This window comes from Chelonoidis abingdonii, chromosome 1, assembly GCF_003597395.2.
Source record: "Chelonoidis abingdonii isolate Lonesome George chromosome 1, CheloAbing_2.0, whole genome shotgun sequence".
Classification (NCBI taxonomy): domain Eukaryota; kingdom Metazoa; phylum Chordata; order Testudines; family Testudinidae; genus Chelonoidis; species Chelonoidis abingdonii.
In genome coordinates this window covers 248,322,511-248,344,877 of record NC_133769.1, presented here as the reverse complement: position 1 = coordinate 248,344,877, position 22,367 = coordinate 248,322,511, and the positions used below count along the sequence as shown (strand labels likewise).

Below are 22,367 nucleotides of genomic sequence, written 5' to 3'. Positions count from 1 at the left end.
TGTGTTAATATCAATACATTGGTGTGCATTAGAATTCACATCCCTCTCGTGCACCATGTAGGTAAGTCCCAAGTTTCTGCTCCTGTGCCCGCCCGCCCACCCCCAATGCCTCAATAAGTGCATGCTCAGGTGTTTAGATGCCCATATCCTTCCAAAGCTCAGCGCAATCTGTGAACAGGGGGATGAATGAGTTTGAGGTCCAGTCTGGTAGGCTTGCTCAGAGGCTGCTGATCAGATCAGGTCCCATTCAAAATATAGCTGAAGGAGGAGCTGCTGTTGCCCATCTTATAACTTTTAGCTCAGTGATTAGAGCATTTACCAGGGATGTGGGAGACCCAAGTTGAATTCTCCCATCTCTACCAGAGGCAGGAAGTCTCTATGAGGGGGTGTTCATCCCACACCACTCCTGAAAGGGTTAATGACGTTCAGAGAGGACCAATTAGTGTGATAGGTCCCACATGGGAGGATAATTCAGGAAGAGCAACCCCTGATTGGAGGATGAAGCTCACCTGAGCAGGTATGGGCTGGCTAGTATAAAGCTAGGAAGCTGCCACAAGCAAGAACTGTAGTGAGCATGTTTGCAGCCCCTTTCTCTGTGTGTTAGAGAGGGAAGGAGGGAACACAGGAGAAGAGTAGGGCCCTTAGAGCCTGGTCCTGAGGGAGGGGTGTACCCTGAAGAGAGAAGGATGGAGAAGAGAGCCTGTGAGTAGGAAGCAGGCTGGGGAGTGAGCGGAGAGAGAGAGCAGGTGTGTGCTGTAACATTGGGTTAAAAGTTACAAGATGGGTGGCACTACCTCCTCCACTGACCATTTTGTGTGAGGTGACCTGGGCACCTAACTCATTCCTGCAAGAAACTACCTAGGTGCCTAAGCTGCCTGATTCCAGGAGCCAGGTTTCTACTTGTGGGTGGCTCAGTAAAGATAAGTACCTCCCTGCAGCTGGGACTTAAGTGCTGATCTCTGAGGGAGGGGTGGGGCTGAGCACACTGCCCCCTCCCCACCGGTTGGTATCTCCCATGTGCTAGTTTAGGCAGCTCCCCACCTAGCATGCTGGCTTTTGTGGATCCCATTCTAAGATGCTTATTTCTCCTCATCCAGTGCACAGGGACCCTAGGTGCCTAAGTCAGCCTGTGTGGATTGCAGTGTTACTTCTGTGATTTTTCTAGGTACCTAAAGGTTAGTGTCTGACACTCCCTGTTGCAATGCCTTAGCCTTTTTTGTGGGTGTGGGCCTACAACTGTAATGTTAATGACCATTTCCCCTCAAAAGTCCTGTGTCATCAGAAAGACTCCATCACTTCAATTACTGAGTGGAAAAAATAAATTATGGCCATGTTGATAATGGGGAAAAATCACAAGCACCCTGAGACAAGATGGATTGTCTCTACAGATCATGGGAGCTGGGCTGTAAGGCATCATTCAGTCGGCATGATGACTTTGCAAGAAATATTAGCATCTGAGTTCACTATTAAATACACTCATGCAGAATGATCTGCACTCAGCTAGTTCTCATCCAAATGACACCCCTGGCCCATTTTTCTATTTCTCTTTTTATCTTCATTACTGCTCCCTTTTCTCATGGAAATTCACTGTTCTACTCAGAACCCCCCTGCATCATCGCTGTGGATTTTACTGTGATAAAAACTACAGCAACATATTTCCAGTAAGCAATACTTTAGGAGTAACCTGGAAGGGGGCTTCCACTACACAACACTGTCTCAGAGTCTTTCAGATCAAGGTCTTCAGTCCATGAAGGCAGAGTTCCATCCTTGGACTGTAGGCAATGAAAGGCTATGCCCCCTACTCCTTGTCCAAAACTACAAACTCCTCCTACAAATGAAAAGCAAGTCAAGAATTCTGAGTTAAAATCATACTTTTTCTCACTAGCATTCCCACTGTCTAGAATAGCTCAAACTGTGATTGCCAATTTCAGGGGCGAGTGTTAGAAATCAGGACACGGACGCCAAACTGGCTGTGAGTTCTGTACTTAAATTTCTTCAACCAAGTATCAAGTGTGATCTCCTCAGGCACTATTACAGCCTTAATATGGAGTCACAGACAGGCCCCTTGTGCACTCCAATCTATCTTGTCACCAAGGCAAGTTAACCTTTGTGACAAATGGTTCTTTACATCAAAAATTGTAAGAATATTCAGGTTACTCCCAGTCCCAAAAAGACCAGGCAATTGCATCCTAGATGTCTCACCAAAGACAATCCTAAAGATTTATTAACTCAGAAAAGAAATAAGTGTTGTTTACAAAGTTAAGGCAGGTAAGCATATGTGCATAAATGAGTCAGTCTTAGGTTTCAGAGATGTTAGAAACTGCTGTAATATGCAGGCTTAATATATCCTTTAGGGCTAACCCAAGCTACAAAGCTGGGGATCTCTTGCTTATGCTTAGAAGTCTGACCCTCTCCCTGAAGTCCAAGGAACATAGGCATAATTTCTTCTTAACAAGGATTTTTATTCCCTTCCTCCAGAGTTCAAGCTGTGATGCGACGAGTATTTGTGTGTGTGTGTCTTCTCTTCGTGGGTGTTGTGGTGGGGAAGCAATCAACCAAATATTTTGTCCACTAATGTTTTCGCCAGTTAGTCTGGTATCTATGGGCTTCCTTTTGTTGGGCAGGAGATGACGCCTCTTGTTGTAAACTAGTATTTCACACTTGGTATAATGCTCCTCGCCTGACTCTGAGGGTTTAGAGTTTGACCAAACATTTTTATAGTTACAGAACAAACATTTAAATATTACCTTAGAACATGTGACACAGATATTATAATAAGTAAGATCAATACATGTAGCAACTTAGAAGCATTTCATAAAGTCTAAATACTAAACACACTTTTATAAGCCTAATACCTATTTTAACAGTACTAACACACAGGCAGGGCCCGTGCAACCATTTAGGCGGACTAGGCAGTTGCCTAGGGTGCCGAGATTTGGGGGTGCCAAAAAGCACCCCCCAATTTTTTTTTAAATGGTTGAGCAGCCCTGCTGCTAGGACAGAGAGGGAGTCTGAGCTGCTGGTGGGAGCCGGCAGCCCAGGGTGTCCCCTGGGTCAGGGCGCTGCCGCTGCAGCCGGCAGTCCAGGAGCCCCCTGGGTCAGGGCGCCGCCATGGCAGCCGGCAGCCAAGGAGCCCCCAGGGTCAGGGCGCCACCATGGCAGCCCAAGGGGTCCCCTGGCCCAGGGAAACCCCGGGCTGCTGGCTGCCGTGGAGGCACTCTGACCCTGGGTCAGGGCGCCATCACAGCATCCAGCAGCCCAGGGTGTCCCCTGGGTCAGGGCGCCGCTGGGGGGGGGCGGGGAGGGCGGCAGGCAGCTCCCGTGGAGCTGCCGCAGTGGTGCCTGCGGGCGGTCCACTGGTCCATGGCTCAGCTGGAGCTGCCACAGTCGTGCCTGCGGATGGTTGGCTGCTCGTGCGGCTCCCGTGGACCGCCCACAGGCACACCGGACCCTCTGCAGGCACCACTGCGGCAGCTCCACCGGAGCTGCAGGACCAGCGCGTGGGGCGGCAAAATTGCCGTCCGCCTAGGGTGCTCAAAACCCTAGCACCGGTCCTGCACACAGGCAAGCCAGACTGGTTTCCACCTTTGCATTTGTCCATGTTCAGTGAGGCCTAGGGACTTTGGCATGAGCTGGCACCAGGTCTGCCAGCATCACAGATGTTTTTGCTGGAATGGGATAACTTGGTGCAAAAATATAGAGGTGAAGTCTTGAGCTGTATGAGTGAGTAGGTATCCCACATTGCTCAACATCATTTAAAAATTGGTTATACTTACTAGACATATTCTTATAAAGACATTTTGGTAGGGGTAGCAACTTTTTTTAAAGGGACAAACATGTAACTATATGAGAATACAGCACCACTAGAGACAGACAACATTTTTCAGATGAATAGTTTATTTTCCAAAACCTCCAGTTTTGGACTGACTGAAACAATCCACTGATTTGACTCAAATCTGCTAAATAATTGTGGAAAAACATATTTTCAGGTTAGATTCACAAAAGGACTTACACCAATTCACAAAACAGGAGGAGGGGATGGTATAGATAATTTGCCAAAAATAAAAAAAAAATGAATTCAGGTTGAATTGTTTTTTATTTTTTTGGGAACTGCCAGTGAACCAAAAGTCAGTCTTCCAGCTCTAATCATTGCTCAATCATAGGGTAATTATTTAAACTACAACCTTAGCACAGTCTAAAAGTGGCAATGTATGTGGTAATTAGTTACTCTTTGAATGATCAGATAATTTGGAATATTATTACAGAATAATTTTCAAGAGCATCTAATTACTGTGGGTCTAATCCTGCTAGCATTTTGCATGCAGAACTCCTGTAAAAGTTTGACATCTTGGAATACAGATTGATTTCTGGAACTAGGATCATATAATGTTTATACATTGGTTACATGATTATATGCACGCTTTAGGAATAAAAACATAGCACTTTATTTTAAACAAAAATGATTTAATTACTGATCCATAATATTTGCATCAATGTCCTGAAGAAAGTGTAGGATAACTTAAGATTTGGACTGTTTGACTAGTTGCAAAAATAAAAGGTGGACATTTAATAATATTAAAAGCTTTATTTTTCATGGAAATTTTAAAGTTTTGAAATATTTCACCTCGCTCTATTCATGTTAAATAAACTTCTAGTGGGGAAGATTTCTAAATATTGAATATTCATGAGCCCTGTGCAGCAGCATACATTTTGTCTCCATAGATTTCAAATATGGAGATTTTTGTGGTCTTTCTGCAGCTTTCTGTAGAAAATACCCAATTATGGTCTCATGTTCATGGAATTACTGACATGGGCACAACAGCTGAGCGGCAGCCACAAAAGAGTCTTGAGATCTTTAAGTAGCAACATTCTTTAAAATACTAAATTAGAAAAATAAGTGATCAGAATCTTATACCACTCAGTTTTCCTGTGTGCGACAAAGTGTGAAGATACTTAGAGAAAAGAATAGGCTGTAAAATAGAGATTTAAATTTGCCATCTAATTAGCCATCATGACATAGTTGTCTGTCAACAGTACAACATAAGCCCAGGTTAATAGAATTTGAGTTAGCAGAGCTTGGGTTTGAGCACCTACAAATTTGTAACCCTAGATTAGGAATTGTTGAACCCTTGGTCCCAGCCTGGGTCTCCAGCATCTAGCCTGCATTAGGTGGGCCCCAGTCCAACCACCCATATCCCAGACTTCCTAGGATCCTCACAAAATGTGGCTACTTTATCTTTGTTCGTGATGCAGTGTAGGAAAATTGACTGTCCACTAAACCTTACTGTCCAGAGGACAAAAGATTGGTCCATGGGATTGGGGGATACTTCTAGGCTGACTTCCAGAGTACAAGTCCAATGGGCTGCATCTACACTACAAAGGACTATGGTTTGAACCCTGGGTCCTGGCTTGGATCCTCCACCCCTGTGGGGTCCTGGGACCAGAGGTCTTAACCCTGGGTTAGCATGATCTGTGTGTAGAGAGAAGGGGGGGTAGTCTTGAGCCTGAGTTCAAACCCTGGTCTTACACTGCAGTGTAGACTTACCCAGAGATTGATCCAGAGCCCAGTGAAGTGAGTAGGAAGTTTTTCCATTGACTTCAATGGGCAATCAGGTCCATGCAGTATAGATATGTCAAATTCTGCTGGTTTTATACCAGTGTAATTCTAAAGTACAACTTCACTGAAACCAGTGGATGTATGTCTCTCTTACACTGGTATGAATGAGAGCAGAATTTCTCTCTGCAGTGATATTTGAAGGGAATGGGAATTGCATGATATATACCAGAGATCATCAACCTTCAGCACGCGGCCTGCCAGTGTAAGCCCCCTGGCGGGCCAGGCCAGTTTGTTTACCTGCCGCATCCACAGGTTCGGCTGATTGCGGCTCCCACTGGCCTCAGTTCACTGCTCCAGGCCAATGGGAACTGTGGGAAGTGGCGCAGGATGAGGGATGTGCTGGTCACTGCTTCCTGGAACTGCAATCGGCCAGACCTGTGGACTCGGCAGATAAACAAACCTGCCCGGCCTGCCAGGGGGCTTACCCTGGAGAGCCACGTGCCAAAGGTTGCCGATCCCTGATATATATATTTGGTACTTTCCTGACATAACCTTAATTTTTCAGATATTTCCATCAGCTTTATAAATTCCGTTTAACACCAAGATGTTTGAAAATTAAAAATACATATGGTAAGCAATTAAATAACCCTAAATATGATAGTATGGCAGTACTTTGTCAGCATTACGCTGCTGTAATTTGGACTCATTTGTGTTGTCTTTTAGCAAAAGTAACTGCTATAGAATAAACAATGTGTCAAAAAACTTCATTTGAGAACGCTGATATATCTCTTGACAACCTTTAATCACACATCGGCATATGATATACACATGATTCTGTCCGGAATTTCCCTAGGTTTTTGACAGCTCTTTAGAACTATTTCTGACAAAACTGTTCTGAGGAGTGGGGTGTCATCTGTAATCTTACTGTCCGTTTTTAGTGTGGTATGAAAATGTTGGTTGCCTGCTCAAGGTCTGTGAGGTCTGATTATATTTTAGTACAAGAAAGAAGGCTCCGTCAGCAGCTCAAGAGCTCCAGATAAGGCTAAATCAATCCATTAAGATGGGCATTTGTGAACATGCAATTATACAGCCAGACTGGAATAGGGTTACTGAAATAATTGCTACTGTAACTCTTTCGTTCTTTCCATTAAACTCAGTTTAGTTTTGAAAATTAATGTAAGGAGAATTTTTGTATGCATTGTATATAGAAACAGTTGAGACCCAGCTGGCTTTTTCCTAACACAATACACTTCTTTCAATGCAATAATCCTAGAACCTTCAATTTCAGAAGGCATTGGGTATCCCTGAATTAAAGTCCTACCATAACAAATCTAAAAATCTGCACCTGTGGGGGTTTTGTCTATGACCATTTCTAACCATGAGTCATCCAGGCTCCACAGAAGCTATGCTTTTTAACAGAAGACCCAATTACATTTCTATTAACATTTATAGAAACAGTATGTGGCACTTGTATCTTCTGCCACTACCAAGCAAAACAATCTAGTTCCAGGGAGCATCCTATCTTGTCCTATACCAGGAGACGTAATAGTGTAGCAGGCTCCTTTAATTTTGTAATTAGGGGGGTTTATGCGGAAATCTGAGTCTGGCCCCTGACTTTCACTGACATGACATCAGCAGTCTTCTTCTTAATTCTCTTCTGTTTATAAACCACTTGGATCATTCACAAAACATAGGCCACATTCTCCATTGGTTTAAATGGGCCTTTTATGCCAGCAGATTATTTGACTCAGTTTATTTAGTAAATTAATTACTTGTAGCATATTTATATAAATACAGTTTAACTAAAATGTGGATTCAAAACAATGCATGATCATTTAGTCCCCAGTCGCGCAGAGATTGATATACCAAGCCTGATACACTTTGGCTAGTACCACTGACTTCAATGGTACTACTCAGTGTGTAATGTTGAGTATGTGCATATGTCTTTGTAGTGTCAGGGTCTTGTTGCCCACATATAATATCTAAATAAAACTGATTGTGCTTCCCTGCTACTTTCAATCTTTCCCTAAATTATGTCAATTGTAGCTTTCTACAGTTCTACCTATTATTGCATTTTGAAGCCAGTCTCCTTGCTAGGAGCAGTTAGACTCCTATTTTGTTATCAGCTGGGTACAATTAGAGTTACATTAATCAGTTGTGTTTGTTCAGCTGAGTTCAGATTTCCTTTTGATAGCTGTAGGCAGGATTTGAATTTTATCACCATAAGTCAATTCTTTAGACAAAATTCTGACCTTAAATAACCCAAACTGTCACATACCACACTTTTCTAACAATATAGAACCACTTTATGAATTTTAGACAGGGATTATTGTCTTTGGGTTTCTATTTCTGCTCATATTAATGTTTGTCTTTTGTATTTTCATAGAAACTTCTGCTTTTACAAGTTTATTGTAATAGTGATTGACAGGAATTGGTTATTTCATAAGTACTGAAATAAGCACAACTTTAAAAAAATAGCTCAGCACTTTTAAAGCCTCATTTATTTTTTGCATTCTACATGCAAAATAATACTACATATTATCAACATTCTAGACAATACTTAGTCCTGCCATGAGTGCAGAGACTGGATTCTATGCCTATAACGGGCTAAATTCAGAAAGGTGGTGTAAGGTAGGATCCCTTAGAGACAGTAATTATCATACAACTGGTATCTGAATTGGTGTAACTTGCATGCTGAGGACATAGAAGAAGGTGTAAGTTAAAGTAGGATGAGAACAACCCACTTAAAGTACCCCTACCTTATTTAAAGCTTTGCTTCTAGCCATGTAACCTATATCAGCACTGATGCTCTTCGTCATCAGTACAGTGCGGTAAGTAGTGGCTTTAAGGTGGGCTGTTAATTAACCGAATCACATCTCAATTTAGCCCCCTGAGTCTGAGGGAGCCTAAGACCTTGTTTACATGAGAGATCTGCACCAGCTTACCTAAATATGATTTTAAACCAATTTAGTAAAACCAGTGCAAAAGGCTATCTTATGTGGGTTTAAATCAGGCGTATCTTGGGTTAGTTTAAGTCAATTATGAATCAGTCAAATCTAAACAAAAAGAGGTGGGAGGGATTGCTCTGGCTGAACAACATCAGTTTAAATAACTGATTTTTTTAGTTAAACTAGTGCAACTTTCTTGTGTAGACAAGATCTATGTCTAGAAGGAGTTTCCTGGGGTAGCCAAGCACATGGAGGAAGACGGTGTAGTTTATATGAAGAGCGGACTGGAAGAAATTGTAAGCTGAATCAGTTTGGATAGCTTATAGCCTAGTTTCTGAATCTGGGCCACTGTGTAACCACAAAAAATTTGTTTTCCATGCTGGTACTGAGATAAACAGAGATCATAAAGAGAAACTGATCCAGGCTATAATTTACAGCAGGGAGCACATATGCAGCAAGCATAATAAAAAGGAACCTTGCCAGTTCTTCAAAATGTATGAGCTATTTTGCTTGTTAGTTTTTTGGTTTTAATCAAAGATGGGTATCTGTAATTATGAAAAAAGTTTAACATGATGAGCTGTGTCCTCCACAGGGTAGTATTAAATGCTGCCTTTTCTTTTCTTCCACAGTAAAACCAACAGTTATTGATGTTGACATTTATGTTAACAGCATTGGCCCAGTGTCATCAATAAATATGGTAAGTGTCTTGCTAACAATGATTTTGTCTGGACTGCTTGTCTTGGCATCAATACTTGCTGTTGAAGGGGAAGGGGGAATAGAAATGTCACTAGGATATGATGTTTTGATTGAAAGCAGTGAGAAATAAGTCAGCAGACACAGTTCTACTTTTCAGATATAGTTCTACTTTTGTGCCTTTCCTAGGAGAAATAAACCAACTCAACAGTATCATGCTGAGTGCTGCCTGTCATAAAATGCTGTTATATCTTGAATGATAAAATTATGATGTTCAGAAAGACACGTATGAAGCAAGCCTGTTTCCAGGAAAATGTTGCAAGTGATGCTTAAATAATATTGTTTAGGAATACAGGAAATTAAAATTAAATAGAAACGTTTCTATGTACAGTTAATTAATGTTCATCTTCAAAAATAAGTCAGGTATTCACAATATGTCCCTGTATAGAAATATATATGTAAGGTTTGGCTTAAAGTGTTGAGTTAACTCTGGTCAAAATCAGTATTAACTATATCAGTGCATTTATTTACATGAGTTTATCAGATCTCCAGTGTTGTACTATAAATCAATGAGAGAATAGTGTCCTTCATTTTTCCCCTTGAGCTTTAGGGAAAAAAATGTCATCTTTAGTTGTACTGTGTGCATGAGCCAAGGAACGCAGAACTATCAGAAGGCATGTGAGATACTGCTCGTGTGTCTGATACCACTGGTTTATGCTGGACCTAATCATAGAAGTAAAACTCTCTTCTAGCTCACTGTTAACAGATGGTTTAACGAACAGGAAAGGGCTCAATTTTTGCAGTGACAAATACTATAAATTGTGCTTCTTTATCTTGATGTTGACATAGTTACATAGGCTTGGATTGTTTTTGTGGCACAACTTTTGGCTTCAATTCACGGATTCCAAACACTCTCTGTTGTGTGGAAGGATGAATTTTGTCCTAATGTGGCTCAGATATAGGGGCAGGAATTGCAGAAAGGAGGTTTGCTAATATTTAGATCTGCTCACATCTAAAATCCCCTACTTAAATTCTTCAGGGCAGACACTTGGTATTCCATTGTGTGTGTTCAAAACCTAGCCAACGACCCAAATTTGATTGCGCTCTGTGCGGTGCAACTGTAATATAAATATTAAACAATAAGTGTAATTGTTCTTCTAGGTTACTGGGGAGGGGAGCTGAGTTTTGAAACCATTGTTTGGAGTTTGAATGCCAATGCCTTTTTTCAACGGCTTGTTAATGTATATTTTTAAAAAGATCAAAACACAGGACTCTCAGTGCAAATGGGAGATTTGGCAAGTGGAGATGGAACAAATAATCGGTACTGGGAGCATCTCATAGTGTCACACTCTGCGAGAGAGTGAAACATTTGGTTATATTTCTTCACTTGAAGCACAGAATGTGAAACAATGAAAGCATCTGTGTTGTTCTTAAATTGGTAATTATCTTCCCTCCAACTACAATTCAGGTGAATGTGTCTACAGGAAGATCTCTTCTGCATGCATTCCTCTGGCTCACATTACTGCAGTATGTATCTTGTGTGTGCCCTGCACAAGGGGAATGAGAAAAGTGAACAACTGACTTATTAGGTTGGAAAGGTTTATTTAGTTCCTCTTCCTTGCTCTGAACTGCTGGAGATACAGCTGTATCTTCTGTCACAAAATACTTGGATTAACTAAATTTTATAGGAACTGCCCAAACTAAGTGGATGAAGTACTTGGAAGTTAATTTATGCTAAGATATAACCATGCCTGGCTTACTTATGCTTTAAGCCCAAGTTCAGAGTACCTCATGAAATTCTGGTGAGGAAATACACTATGCAGTCAGCTATTTTTTAAAAAATCTTCAAAGGTGGATGTGTAATATTTGGAGTGTGGCTGGCATGTTGATATGTATAAAGTAGGTTGTTTTCATGTAACTATACAGAGTTACAGACAACATAGCCTTGCTAGGTGTGGTAAGTATTCCATCTATATAAAATACAGTAGAGCAATACAGGAAAACACCTAAAGTAATGTTCAGTAGAGCAAGAAGATGACTGAGCTTGTATTGTGGGATAAATAGATAAGGTTTGAGGAGAAGACCAACTCAGGAAAAGCACCATTCTTGTTGTCATGAGCACACACCTCTAGCTCTTTCCTTGGTTCTCAGCATGACAGTGGCTTCCAGCCCTCCATCACACAGCTGTCAAGTTAGTAAATACTGAGCTACTCTGTAAAGGTAACTGCCAAACAGTTTCTTACTGAGCAAAGAAAAGCAGGTTAAATTAGATTCCATCTGCCTCAATAGCTCAAGCATGAGCTCACCAACAGGTGGCGCTTTTGGTTCCAACCATAGCTCTTTATTGCTTTTTATTTAACCTGCACCACTCTGAGGTTAAATTGCTCTCCTAGAGGTCAAATGCCACTCTTGTGTATATTAAGTTTCATCTGTGATTTAATTCTGTAGATAAAATCTAGGGGGGTAAAACCCTCTTCCTTAAATTACAAAGCAATCTGAGCAAAGGGTGTTCAATTGAATATTTGAGCAAATTTTGTAGATCAAGTTTTGTTAGAAGTACATACCTTTGTCCTGCTTATGATCAAACCTTAATATAAATGCAAATTCACTTTTCAGTCACATGGAGAAATAATGAGGAAACACCTGATGAAACATGACTACTAGAGAGACAGTATGAAATGAATTGAGTGTGAATACCTGTGTCCATGATAGGAAAGCGAATCCACTCAACCCAGGGCTGGAGTCCTATTAGATATGTGAAGGGGAGGACATATCACTGGGGATCCCCTTAAGGAATCTTCCCTGGGGGCAGAGTTTGTCCTCCGACTCTGGAGTATACCCAGAGACACACCTGGATGTGTCAGGAGGTCAGGGCCACCTGCTTGGAGGCTTTGTGCCCCCAGCAGCCCAACCCCAACCCTTCATTCACTGCACTACCAGTGCTTCCCCAGCTGGCCCCAGGATCTCCATTAAAGGATCGGAGGATCCCCACAATGGAAGGGGCCATGATGAAAAGGTAATACAGCTCCAGGCTGTGCTCCTTTCTTAAATCTTCATGAGATGTAATCATCCCTGGCTCTAACACCATTAAAATGGGGCTGGTCTTCCTCTGCCCAAAGAGTGAGGATTAGAGGTTGGGGACTAAGCAAAAGAACTAATATAAATTTCCTGCCCGTAACATGAACTAATAAAACTGAAGCTTTAGAAAATTTCTGATTGCAATATTTGGAATTACTTAACTCGGTGTAGGCATGAAACCAACCAGCAAGATCTATTTTTATATATTAACCCTTTGATGTGAGTTACAAACCATCTAGGAAGACTTAGAATGGGTAGAGGTTAACTATGTAATTAGTGGTCTGATGGGTGCCCCTCAAACTGCAGTTGAGTAGTCTACTGTATTTATTGCATCTGCATGTATTACAGCCAAAAAGCAGTTCCCACAACACAACTGCAAGGTTGATGTATTTTGGCTGAAAACAGGCATAGTTAGGAGCCAGATACTGATTAGCCCTGAGAGTGCAATGGTGGGAAGGTAGCCTTCTCTTTCTTTGTGCCCTTGCACAGGAGGAAAGCAGTATTGCACAATACTGCAGTCCTTGTGCTCTCCTGACTATAAGGTTGTTCAAGTGTAGTGCCAAGAGCAGCAGTATCCTCCCTAAAAGAAAGTTTTTGAGGGTCAGCTACAGGCCAAGTCCTTCTGTTTGTCTACTAATCCCCAACTATTCTCCCATGGGTCTGTCAATGTGGCTTCTATTTTATAGATACAGATGTATGTGTAATATATAAAATATAGACCATATAAAAATAGTGCCTCTGTTGGCATCTGATCTTGGACCTCGGTCTCCTGCTCTTAAAACTACAAAGGAAGAGATTCCACTCAGGGGTTACTACAACTTCAAGCTGTAGTGAGTGGAGTTCTCACAGAGTTGAGGGGACAATGACCCCCTTCCCACTTGCAGACCATTGGCCCTATAGAGGGTCCTATCAGATCTGGGTCAGTGCCAAAGAGGTGACTTCCCTCATTCTATGAAGGCAGTGGGATCTGTGTGTCCAGGGCCCTTCAGTAAGAGGGATCTTTGGGTGCAATCTGGACAGAGCTAATATTAAATAGGAGAAGAATTCCTGAGCACAGTCAAAACAGAAAGGAGAAGTTGAGGATAGGTGGAAAAGCAATCCAATGGGGTGATGAAGAAAGTTTGTCCCAGGTGGCATTAGCTTCAAAAAAGAATTTTTCCAGCAGTAGAAGGCTTATGTAAAGTGACAGTAGTAACCAGTGCTACACAAAAGTACTTTGAAATGTAGAATCTCCACACCCATCTAAAATCTTCAGGGCAGCATTTTTTAAAAAAAGTCAATTTTATAAACAAGTCGTACTGGGAAAAAAGGGAACATGAACTGTGATTGTTAAAAGATATATCAGCTGGCTACCTAAGAAATTGCCACAAGGCATTTAAAATATAAAACCACATTAGAACTTTCCATGTGATTATTATATCCCTTTAACTTTATTATCCTATCTTTTTATACAGATAAGTTACAGAAACACATCACTGGCCACTTCATGATGAAATGTCATTAGCGATTCTGACTTGTGAGATGTGGTACTAATCTCTCACAGGAACTTATTCAAGTTTTACAGTTATTTAAGAGCATTACTGTGTCTTAATAAAAAGAATGAGTTTAGAAGATCCCCCTCCTAGTGAAGCATGCTAACTTTCATTAACATTAACACCATTCCTGTTTTTTTTTCAAATGTTTCCTTTATGTTTGATGTTTCAAAGTACAGTTTTCAAATTCCACACCACATATTTTAAAACCTTAAAATATGTAATCAGTTTTAGGGCTACATTTTAAAAATGATGGTCAGGAAATTGGTGCATCTGCATCAAGTCCCATTCTTTTCAGTAACAGCATAGGGCAGGTATAGTCAATAGGCAGACCATAAGGCAAAATCTGGACCGTCAGAAGCTTTTGAATGGACCCTGAAATCTTTTTATTTTACTTATTATTTTTTATATTCTCTGAAGTCTGGACCTTGACTGTAGTTTGACCAAGAAATTTGGACTTTGACACAAAATAGCCTACCCTAGCATAGGCTCATAAGCTGCTTTATACATGTTAAAGCTTAAAGTGGCACCACACAGTGCATTTTCTTCAGGTATGATTTAGGCTTGTGCCTGAATGAATTAGAAATGGAGAAAGTTGAAGTTGAGACATAATTCAGGAAACATACTTGAATGCAGGGCCGGTGCAACCATTTAGGTGAACTAGGTGGTTGCCTAGGGCGCCAAGATTTGGGGGCGCCAAAAAGCGGCGCCCCCCCAAATTTTTTTAAATGGTTGCAGCGGCTGCTGCTGGGTAGGTAGTCTGAGCTGTCGGCGGCAGCAGCTGCCGGCAGCCCAGGGCGCCCCCAGGGTAAGGGCGCAGCCACGGGGGGTCAGGGCGCCGCAGGGGTCAGTGCGCAGCTGCGGCAGCCCGGCATCCCAGGGCGCCCCCCGGGGCTGAGCACTGGCAGTGTGGGAGCCTGAGCCTTAACTTCCCCCACCCCTGTAAGTCCCACTCATTTACCCCCCAGGGGAGTAAAGTTTAAGCAGTCGTGCGCAAAGTGCTGGCAGGACTCAGGCCGGCCCAAAACCGGTTCTGGGGGGCAGGCAAAGAGCGAAAAGCCGCTGTCCAGGTCTGGAGGTAGTGGGAACCGTCTGCTCTCAGCATGGGACGCCTCGACCAGCGCTGGGCAGCCGGGCTGCAATAGCGGGGTTCGGCAACACAGGACTAACCCGGACCCAGGGCTGTGTCACTCACCGGGCAGGAGCAGCCCAGAGGCGTGGACCTGTCCTGGAGGAGCAGGCAGCAGCAGGCACTGCCCTGACGGAGCAGCGGCGGCCGACCCCATCGATCGCGCGTCCGCCAGGGCCTGGCGCGTCCCGCAGGAGGAGGAGGGGGGAGGAGGGTGGCAGCGGCGCCCAGCCTGCCTGGTGCTGACAGCCGCCTCGCACCCCGCTCCTGCTGCCGCGCAGGCGGGGCAGGGGGCCTGGCTGTGGGGTCTCCCCCGCCATTGCTCTCATGGGCCACTCTGCAGCAGGCCCCTGAGATTGGGCCCCCGCGGTGGCCTGCAGCCCAGGCGCGCCCCCGGTGGTCTCAGCAGTGGTCTGGTGGAGCGGAGGAAGAAAAGAGGACCCCAACGCTCTGCATTGGGCAAGGTAACAAGTGCCTCCCCACAGGTCGCCTCAGAGTGCCTGTGCTCCTGCCCCCTTGGTCCTTGGCTGGTCCCTGCTCTGCTCCTCTTTGCCTGGATGGCTGGAGAGAACAGCAGCCTGCAGAGCTGAACTGCCCCAGTCCCCCCAGTGCACCCCCCTCGACCCCATCCCCCCCGACCCATCCCCCCCACAGCCGACCCCAGCTCTGACCGTCCCTTCTGAGCTGGAAACCCCCTCCACCCTATCCCCCCCACAGCCCTGACCCCAGCTTCGCGGCCCAGCTCAGTCCCTCTGAGCTGGAACCCCCCTGACCCTGTCCCCCCCACAGCCTGACCCCAGCTCTTAGCCCAGCCCCTCTTGAGGCTGGACACCCCCCTGATCCTATTTTCCCACATCCTGAGCCCAGCCCTGTGAGTGGGCACCCCTGAACCCAGAGCCCAGCTCCCACCAGCCATTGGTACCAACCATCACAATCACCAGCAAACTGCCCACTATGAATTGCGAACTATACATACCATTGCAGCTTTTAATATTTTTAAATAATGTATTTAGTTTATTTTCAAAATTATTACAATATAATTTTTGAATGTATTTCACTAGTTATTTTTCACATTTCCTATACATGTTACTATAGTATTGCAATGTTTTTATGGAAAGGGCCCCCGATTTTGCTTTGCCCAAGGCCCACTGAGTCCTCTGGGCGGCCCTGTCTGACTTCTAAGCCTGCTACTGTGTTTTGCCTGGAAACAGCAGGCCTAAGCCTGAGTGACCCCATAGCAGCTGCCTGAAGAAGTGCTTGGGGAATCAGCAGAAGGAGCGTTGATATTTGTTGAGTTCTCTCCTCATGGAGGCTGTGCTCCACTTGGTGCAGGACAGCAGTCTCAGCAGGACTCTAGGCCCAGCACTTTGCCTCAGTTTGTAGACTTGTAGTGCATCCATCACCGGGGCTCATCTGCCACGCTACCCCTCACCATGTGCCAAGAAGCAGGTCAAAAGTGGATGGACTGGTTAGGTTAGTTGATGCTGTTGCTTGGCCAGTGTAGAGACCACTGAATGCATAGTATCCTCTATGATGTTCTGTCCTGAGCAAAAAACTGGCATGTTATGAGTAGTTCTGTGAGGACAGGTGTCCGGTTTATGTATCCAGCCATCATGACTTAGGTCTTCTTGGGGGGAGCTCTTTCCATCCTGCTTTCATTGGTGACAATCTATGATGCTCTGGTAGATATCTATGAAGACAATACTCTGACAGGATCATCTGGCAATACATCATGCAGTTGATGCAAAGGCTCTTACAAAAGCCATTTCTAGTTTCAAGTTTCTGTTTCTCTGCTTTGTGGTATGAACTATTGTTTGAGATCAACATACTAGCAAGACACTTCAGGCAAAAGAATTTGATATACGTGATGCCATTAATCAACTTGGAGAACCAAGAGTTTTGTGGGCTGCAGAAGTGACGCAGCCTTTGAGAGAACATTGGTAGATGAACTGCGGAGGAGTTGGATGTACCGGCACTTTTGAACCAGATCCAATCCATATTAGAAAGAAGAGGAAGCAGTTTCCATATGAAGCAGATGAGACGAACCTATTTATGATCCGAAAAGAAAATTCAAAGTGAACTTTTTACTTTGCACGTCATTGACACAGCAATACATTCGGTGAAGAAAGATTCACATTGATGCAGCATTAGTTCAGTATTTGCTTCTATATTGATGTTTACAGTTTGCAAAATAAAACCCCAAAGCAATTATGGAACATTGCTTGAATCTGGAGAAAGCTTTGCCACATAGTGAATCCAAAGATATTGATGCCTTTACTTGTGCAGTGGAATTGCAAGCTATTGCAAGACGAGTCCAAAGAGTTCATCACCGCAAGATGTATTGAACTTCATATGGGAAAATAAGCAACAGATAGTGTCCCTAACACAGTTTTGCTCTTCGCATCCTCTTGACCTCTCCCGGTTCTGTGGCCAGTTGAGTGAGCGAAGCTTCTCGAAGCTCAAGTGAGTAAAAACATATATGCGAACATCAATGTTGCAACAAAGACTTGTTGGGCTATCTACTTTGTCATAGAACATGACATTGCTCACAGCATTGACTTGGAGGAACTTGTTTCTAAATTTGCTAAATATAAAGCGCGGAACATAAATTCTAATTATAACATGTTCTCTGTGACCGTGTATTGTGTATATGTATGTGCATGGGGGGGCAAGATAGAAGTTTCGCCTAGGGCGCAAAATATCCTTGCACTGGCCCTGCTTGAATGTATTTGTTATTCTCCAACATCATCTTCAAGAAGCTCAGTAAGGCAGAAGGAAACACAGTACTACCTTAAAGGCAATTCAGTTCCTATAAAACCAAATCAGGTCTGTATACACACAGTGGGCATACCTAACTTTGTTTAGCATCTGAGATTGGATGAGGTCACAGCCCGAGATGAAAAAAGGCTGCAACTCTACCTTTCTGTGGCTGTAGCACCCAAAATCTTATTTCAGTGCAGCTGCATGTAAAAAACGTGTTTGAGAATGTGAGGAACCTATTCTTATCTATTCATAAAGTTATCATTTATCCATTGGATAAATGCTCACTCATTTATTCTCATACAATTTGAAAATATAATTTATGTTGTGTTCTTTTGTGCTTTTTATCACCTTCTTGCACTGTCTAGTCTGCTTCCCCATATCTTTATGTATGCTCTATTTCCTCTTTGTTCACAGTTCAGTGTTAGAGAATAAAGCCAATCCTTTACACTTGTATGCCCTTTAATGTATTGATAGACTCCTTTGAACTGCAATTTCAAAGTCCCCACATGCTCACTTTTCTTCTCCACAGACACCCTAGGTATTTTTGTAAAGATGTTTGAAAATAGACACTTGCCTCTCAAACACTATCTGTGGCTTGTAATGAAGTCTGAATTTCTAATTGCATGTTTAGTCTCTACACCTGTTTACTCAAAGTAAATATACCATTGAAGCATTTGCAACTATGGAAACATCATCTGCCCAATTTAATGTACTAAAGCAAACCTCTTTTCAAATAAAATTGCAATTACAGCTGTGTTCCACCCCACACCTCTACTGAGTTTTTTTTTAAAAATATATAACTTAATTTCTTTATAGGCATCTGTCATAGTTCAGAGCAACTGCACCTGTATTTTCCCCTCAGTGGTCCAGACAGGGCAACTGTTCTCAGGCTTCCAGCTGCTGCCTTTCTGGATGGAGACTTATGTCTCTCCCCCTTCAGACTGGTGTATTTCCAGGCTTCACAGTTCCCTGACTTTACTGTTATGCCCTGCACAGATAAGGTTACCCGTGGACACCTGCTTATTTTGTCTTCAGAAATGATTAACAGGTCTAAATGCTACAGTTATATGGCACCACACAGCACTTTCTGTACAACCCTCTTTTATTCTTAGGTAAAAAGCATTGCAGAGAAAACATATTAAAGGAACCTAAACATTTTAATAAGCTTAATGGAATTCAATTCAACCCTAACATGGATTCTGGCACACACAGTTTTTTCCAAACCTGCTCTAAGAAATGGGGCCCTCCAGGGACTACAGGTACTGTCCATTTGCAGGATCAGGAAGAAGGTCCTGATCCAGTTTAAAACCAGGCTATTTATCCAAAAATCCTTTTTGTTTGTTGGTCTCTGGAGAATCCACTTTGAACTAATATACGCAAACCTCACCAGGGGCATGGCTTCAAAGTATGTAAGCATTCCCCTCCTACTAGAAAGAGTACATACAACTATGCTTGTGTCACTGTATTTTTAATGCAATGTACCCCAAAGTTATTAACCTTAATTCAGTAAATTTCATTTTAATTTCATAAGGTTGGTTCAGGATGTTACAGGAATCTGTCACAGCTTCTTTTAGATACAACCTCTACAGCAGAACTACTCTGCGTCAGTCAATATCCTGCAGCTTGGAGTTTCATTTTCTCTGCAGAGGTCTCCCTCCATTTCCTCCTCACACAGTGACTACTTGTGGGAAAACTGATGGTTGGTTGGTTTGTTTTACTTAATGAGTTCAGCTCATGAAAAATGCTGGAGGGCTTGTTCTCAAATAAACTTGATGTATAGTTCATCAAATTTTCAAGCTCCTATTCGGGACCCCAGTCCAGCAAAACATTGTAAGTCTGTGTTTAATTTTAAATGAATAGTCTCACTGAGTTTAATGGGATGAAGATGCTTAGCATATCCCTAAGCATTTTGCTGGGTCATGATCTAGTGCAGTGTTTCTCAAACTGGGGTTGCTGCTTGTGTAGGGAAAGCCCCTGGTGGGCCGGGCCGGTTTGTTTACCTGCCTGGTCTGCAGGTCCGGCCGATCGTGGCTCTCACTGGCCACGGTTCGCTGCTCCAGGCCAATGGGAGCTGCTGGAAATGGCGTGGGCCAAGGGACTTATTGGCCGCCACTTCCAGCAGCCCTCATTGGCCTGCAGCGGTGAACTGCAGCCAGTGGGAGCCGCAATCGGCCAGACCTGCGGACGGGGTAGGTAAACAAACCAGCCTGGCCTGCCAGGGGCTTTCCCTACACAAGCGGCAACCCCAGTTTGAGAAACACTGATCTAGTGCTATTAATCTAGGGCTTAATCCAGAGCTCATGGACTGGACCCATCTCCTGTCTGTCAAACCTTCTTTATCTGATTCTTTTATTAAATGCAGAAAGTCAAATATGTATTTTCAATTCATCTTAGTTTTGTATAAATGACTTTTAATGACACAATTAAAAAAAATGAGACTGCACAATCTCAACAGAAATGGGCACTACAGAAATAGCTGAGGCAGAATCAGGATGGCATGTTAGTTTCTTCATACTTGAGCAATGCCTGTGTAAGAACAAGACAGGGTTTGTGTCCTTCTCATCTAGTGAATGCCAATTAAATCCACTTGCCTCCAGCTTATGGATCATTTCCTTAATTCAGAAAACTATGACAAAATTGCTGCATGGGGTGTTATGCTGCTATGCTTTTTCCATTGGCTAAATTCTCAGTTTCCTTGCCTAGATCACCTTGATTCCTGGCTATCCACAAACACCAAGTTTGTTTTACATCTTGCATCAAGCTTTCCCAATGTCTTCAAAAAAACAAACCTTGATTATTGGGTGCACTGCACATTCTAGGTGTTTGTATCCAAGGTTTTTGGGTATAGGACCATTTGGTAATAGACTTGCATTACATTACAATGGAAACAAGTAGTTTGGTAACTGTCCTCCTTAATGATATTTGGTAATTAATGTTAAACTATTAACAACATTGTGTAGTGTTGGTCACACCAGCTTAAATCTAAAGTAACTCTAATGGAGTCAATAGAGTCCCTCTGGTTTTACAACAGTGCAATTGATGGAGCACTTGAGTAGAATATGGTCCCAAATCTTCAAATGAATCACAGAATATTCTGTTTTTTACAGTATATTCTGTTGCTAGGGGAGTCAGTTCCATTTACCAACTAGTCAAAAAAATCAAAAGAATATCCTTCATTTTTCTTATCAACCTCAAATTAAATCAAACCCAGAGGATCTGGATGCCCTTTGTACTTTCTGTATGACAGAATGTCACCCACCTAATCAGGCAACTTTTCATTCAGTCTCTCATGGCTCCATATCAAAACCGGAAGAACTATATTTCATTCACATTTCAAACTTTTAGTTAACACAGTGTCCCTTGAGTCACAAGTGCTCAGTGTTACTCTGGCACAAATCAACTAGTTCTCCTGGGTGGTTCTATTGAATTAAGGAATACAATGAATGCTTTGTCCCTGCAAGCTTAAAAATCTACAGAATATCAGGGATTCCCATTTCTGCAAAGGCATTGACCTATCCAGACTCCACCATGCTTTCGATAAAAGTCAGACGTGTATCATTACAAATGAGCATTACAGTGATTTATTACTTTCTTGGATTTGGAAAGGCGCCTCCCAGGCTAGGAAAGTTGCTGATAATTTCCAGGTTCTTTGCATGTTTTCAAAGGGCCATTTTCCTCTTGCTGCTGCCAATTCTGGAGCTGCTAGACCTTCCCATCTCTATCTCTTTCTTCTGATTAGACTTTGAAGGCAGAAGCAGTTCTGCTGCACATAATACTAGCGCATCCTGGATCCACTGGCCTCCCCAAAAAACCTAGGTCTCTGCTGGATCCCTCTGTCTCCTTTCCTTGTTGTAACATTTCAAACCCTTTCTACTTGACTTGAGATTAGAGGGTAGCTGGTGAGGGTAGATCTTTGCGGAATTTCCATTAGATTTCCATGGTATTTCTGTGGGAGTAGGCAATTTGTCCCAGTAGGTTTGGGGTGAATCTAAATGATTTTGGATAAACCATCCTCACATTATAATGGAGCAGAATTCAGAGGCTTCCTCCAAAATAAAAAAATCTTGCAAACTATGAGCATATATGGTGAAATGTTCACATCTCTGACAAGCAAAATCTAGCAGATGTAAAGAGGGCTCCTGATATGAACTGTTTGATGGACAACCTGCTGGAAATCTTAATGACCTGCCCTTCCACTGATGAGAAGAAAACTACTTCCATGGCAGCCTGAAAAAGCAGCCTTGATTTTTTTTTTCAGTGACCGTTGCACAGCATGCTTCTAATAGGCTAAGCTAAAAGTGCAATCATTCTGAGACACTTCAGTTCAGGTGCATCCCAACATTGAGACTGCTGTTCACCTTTGACTCTGGATCTGAAAAGGGGGAAGTCTTGACTCAATTGTTGCTAAGTGCTGAGCCTATTTATAACTTTTCTCCTTCCTATACAACTGCTATATGCCTTTGAGCTACACCTCCTCATCTTTTTCCTTATCATAAAATGCTCTTAAAATTCAACTGGGGTGGCTGTTAGTTTTCAGAGCTTTAGAAGAGCAAGTTTCAGAGTAGCGGCCATGCTAGTCTGTATCCACAAAAGGAACAGGACTACTTGCGGCACGTTAGAGACTAACAAATTTATTTCAGCATATTTATAAGTTGAAATAAATTTGT

General features: G+C 42.8%; 1 protein-coding gene across 1 annotated transcript in view; it reads left to right on the top strand.

Annotated features, from left to right (window-relative positions):
- GABRG3 (gamma-aminobutyric acid type A receptor subunit gamma3) overlaps nt 1–22,367 on the top strand; it is a 559,814-nt gene that overhangs the window by 32,138 nt on the left and 505,309 nt on the right. The window contains exon 3 of the mRNA XM_075060950.1: nt 9,135–9,202. Coding sequence (XP_074917051.1) covers nt 9,135–9,202 — 68 coding nt within the window. The remainder of the gene's footprint in view (nt 1–9,134; nt 9,203–22,367) is intronic.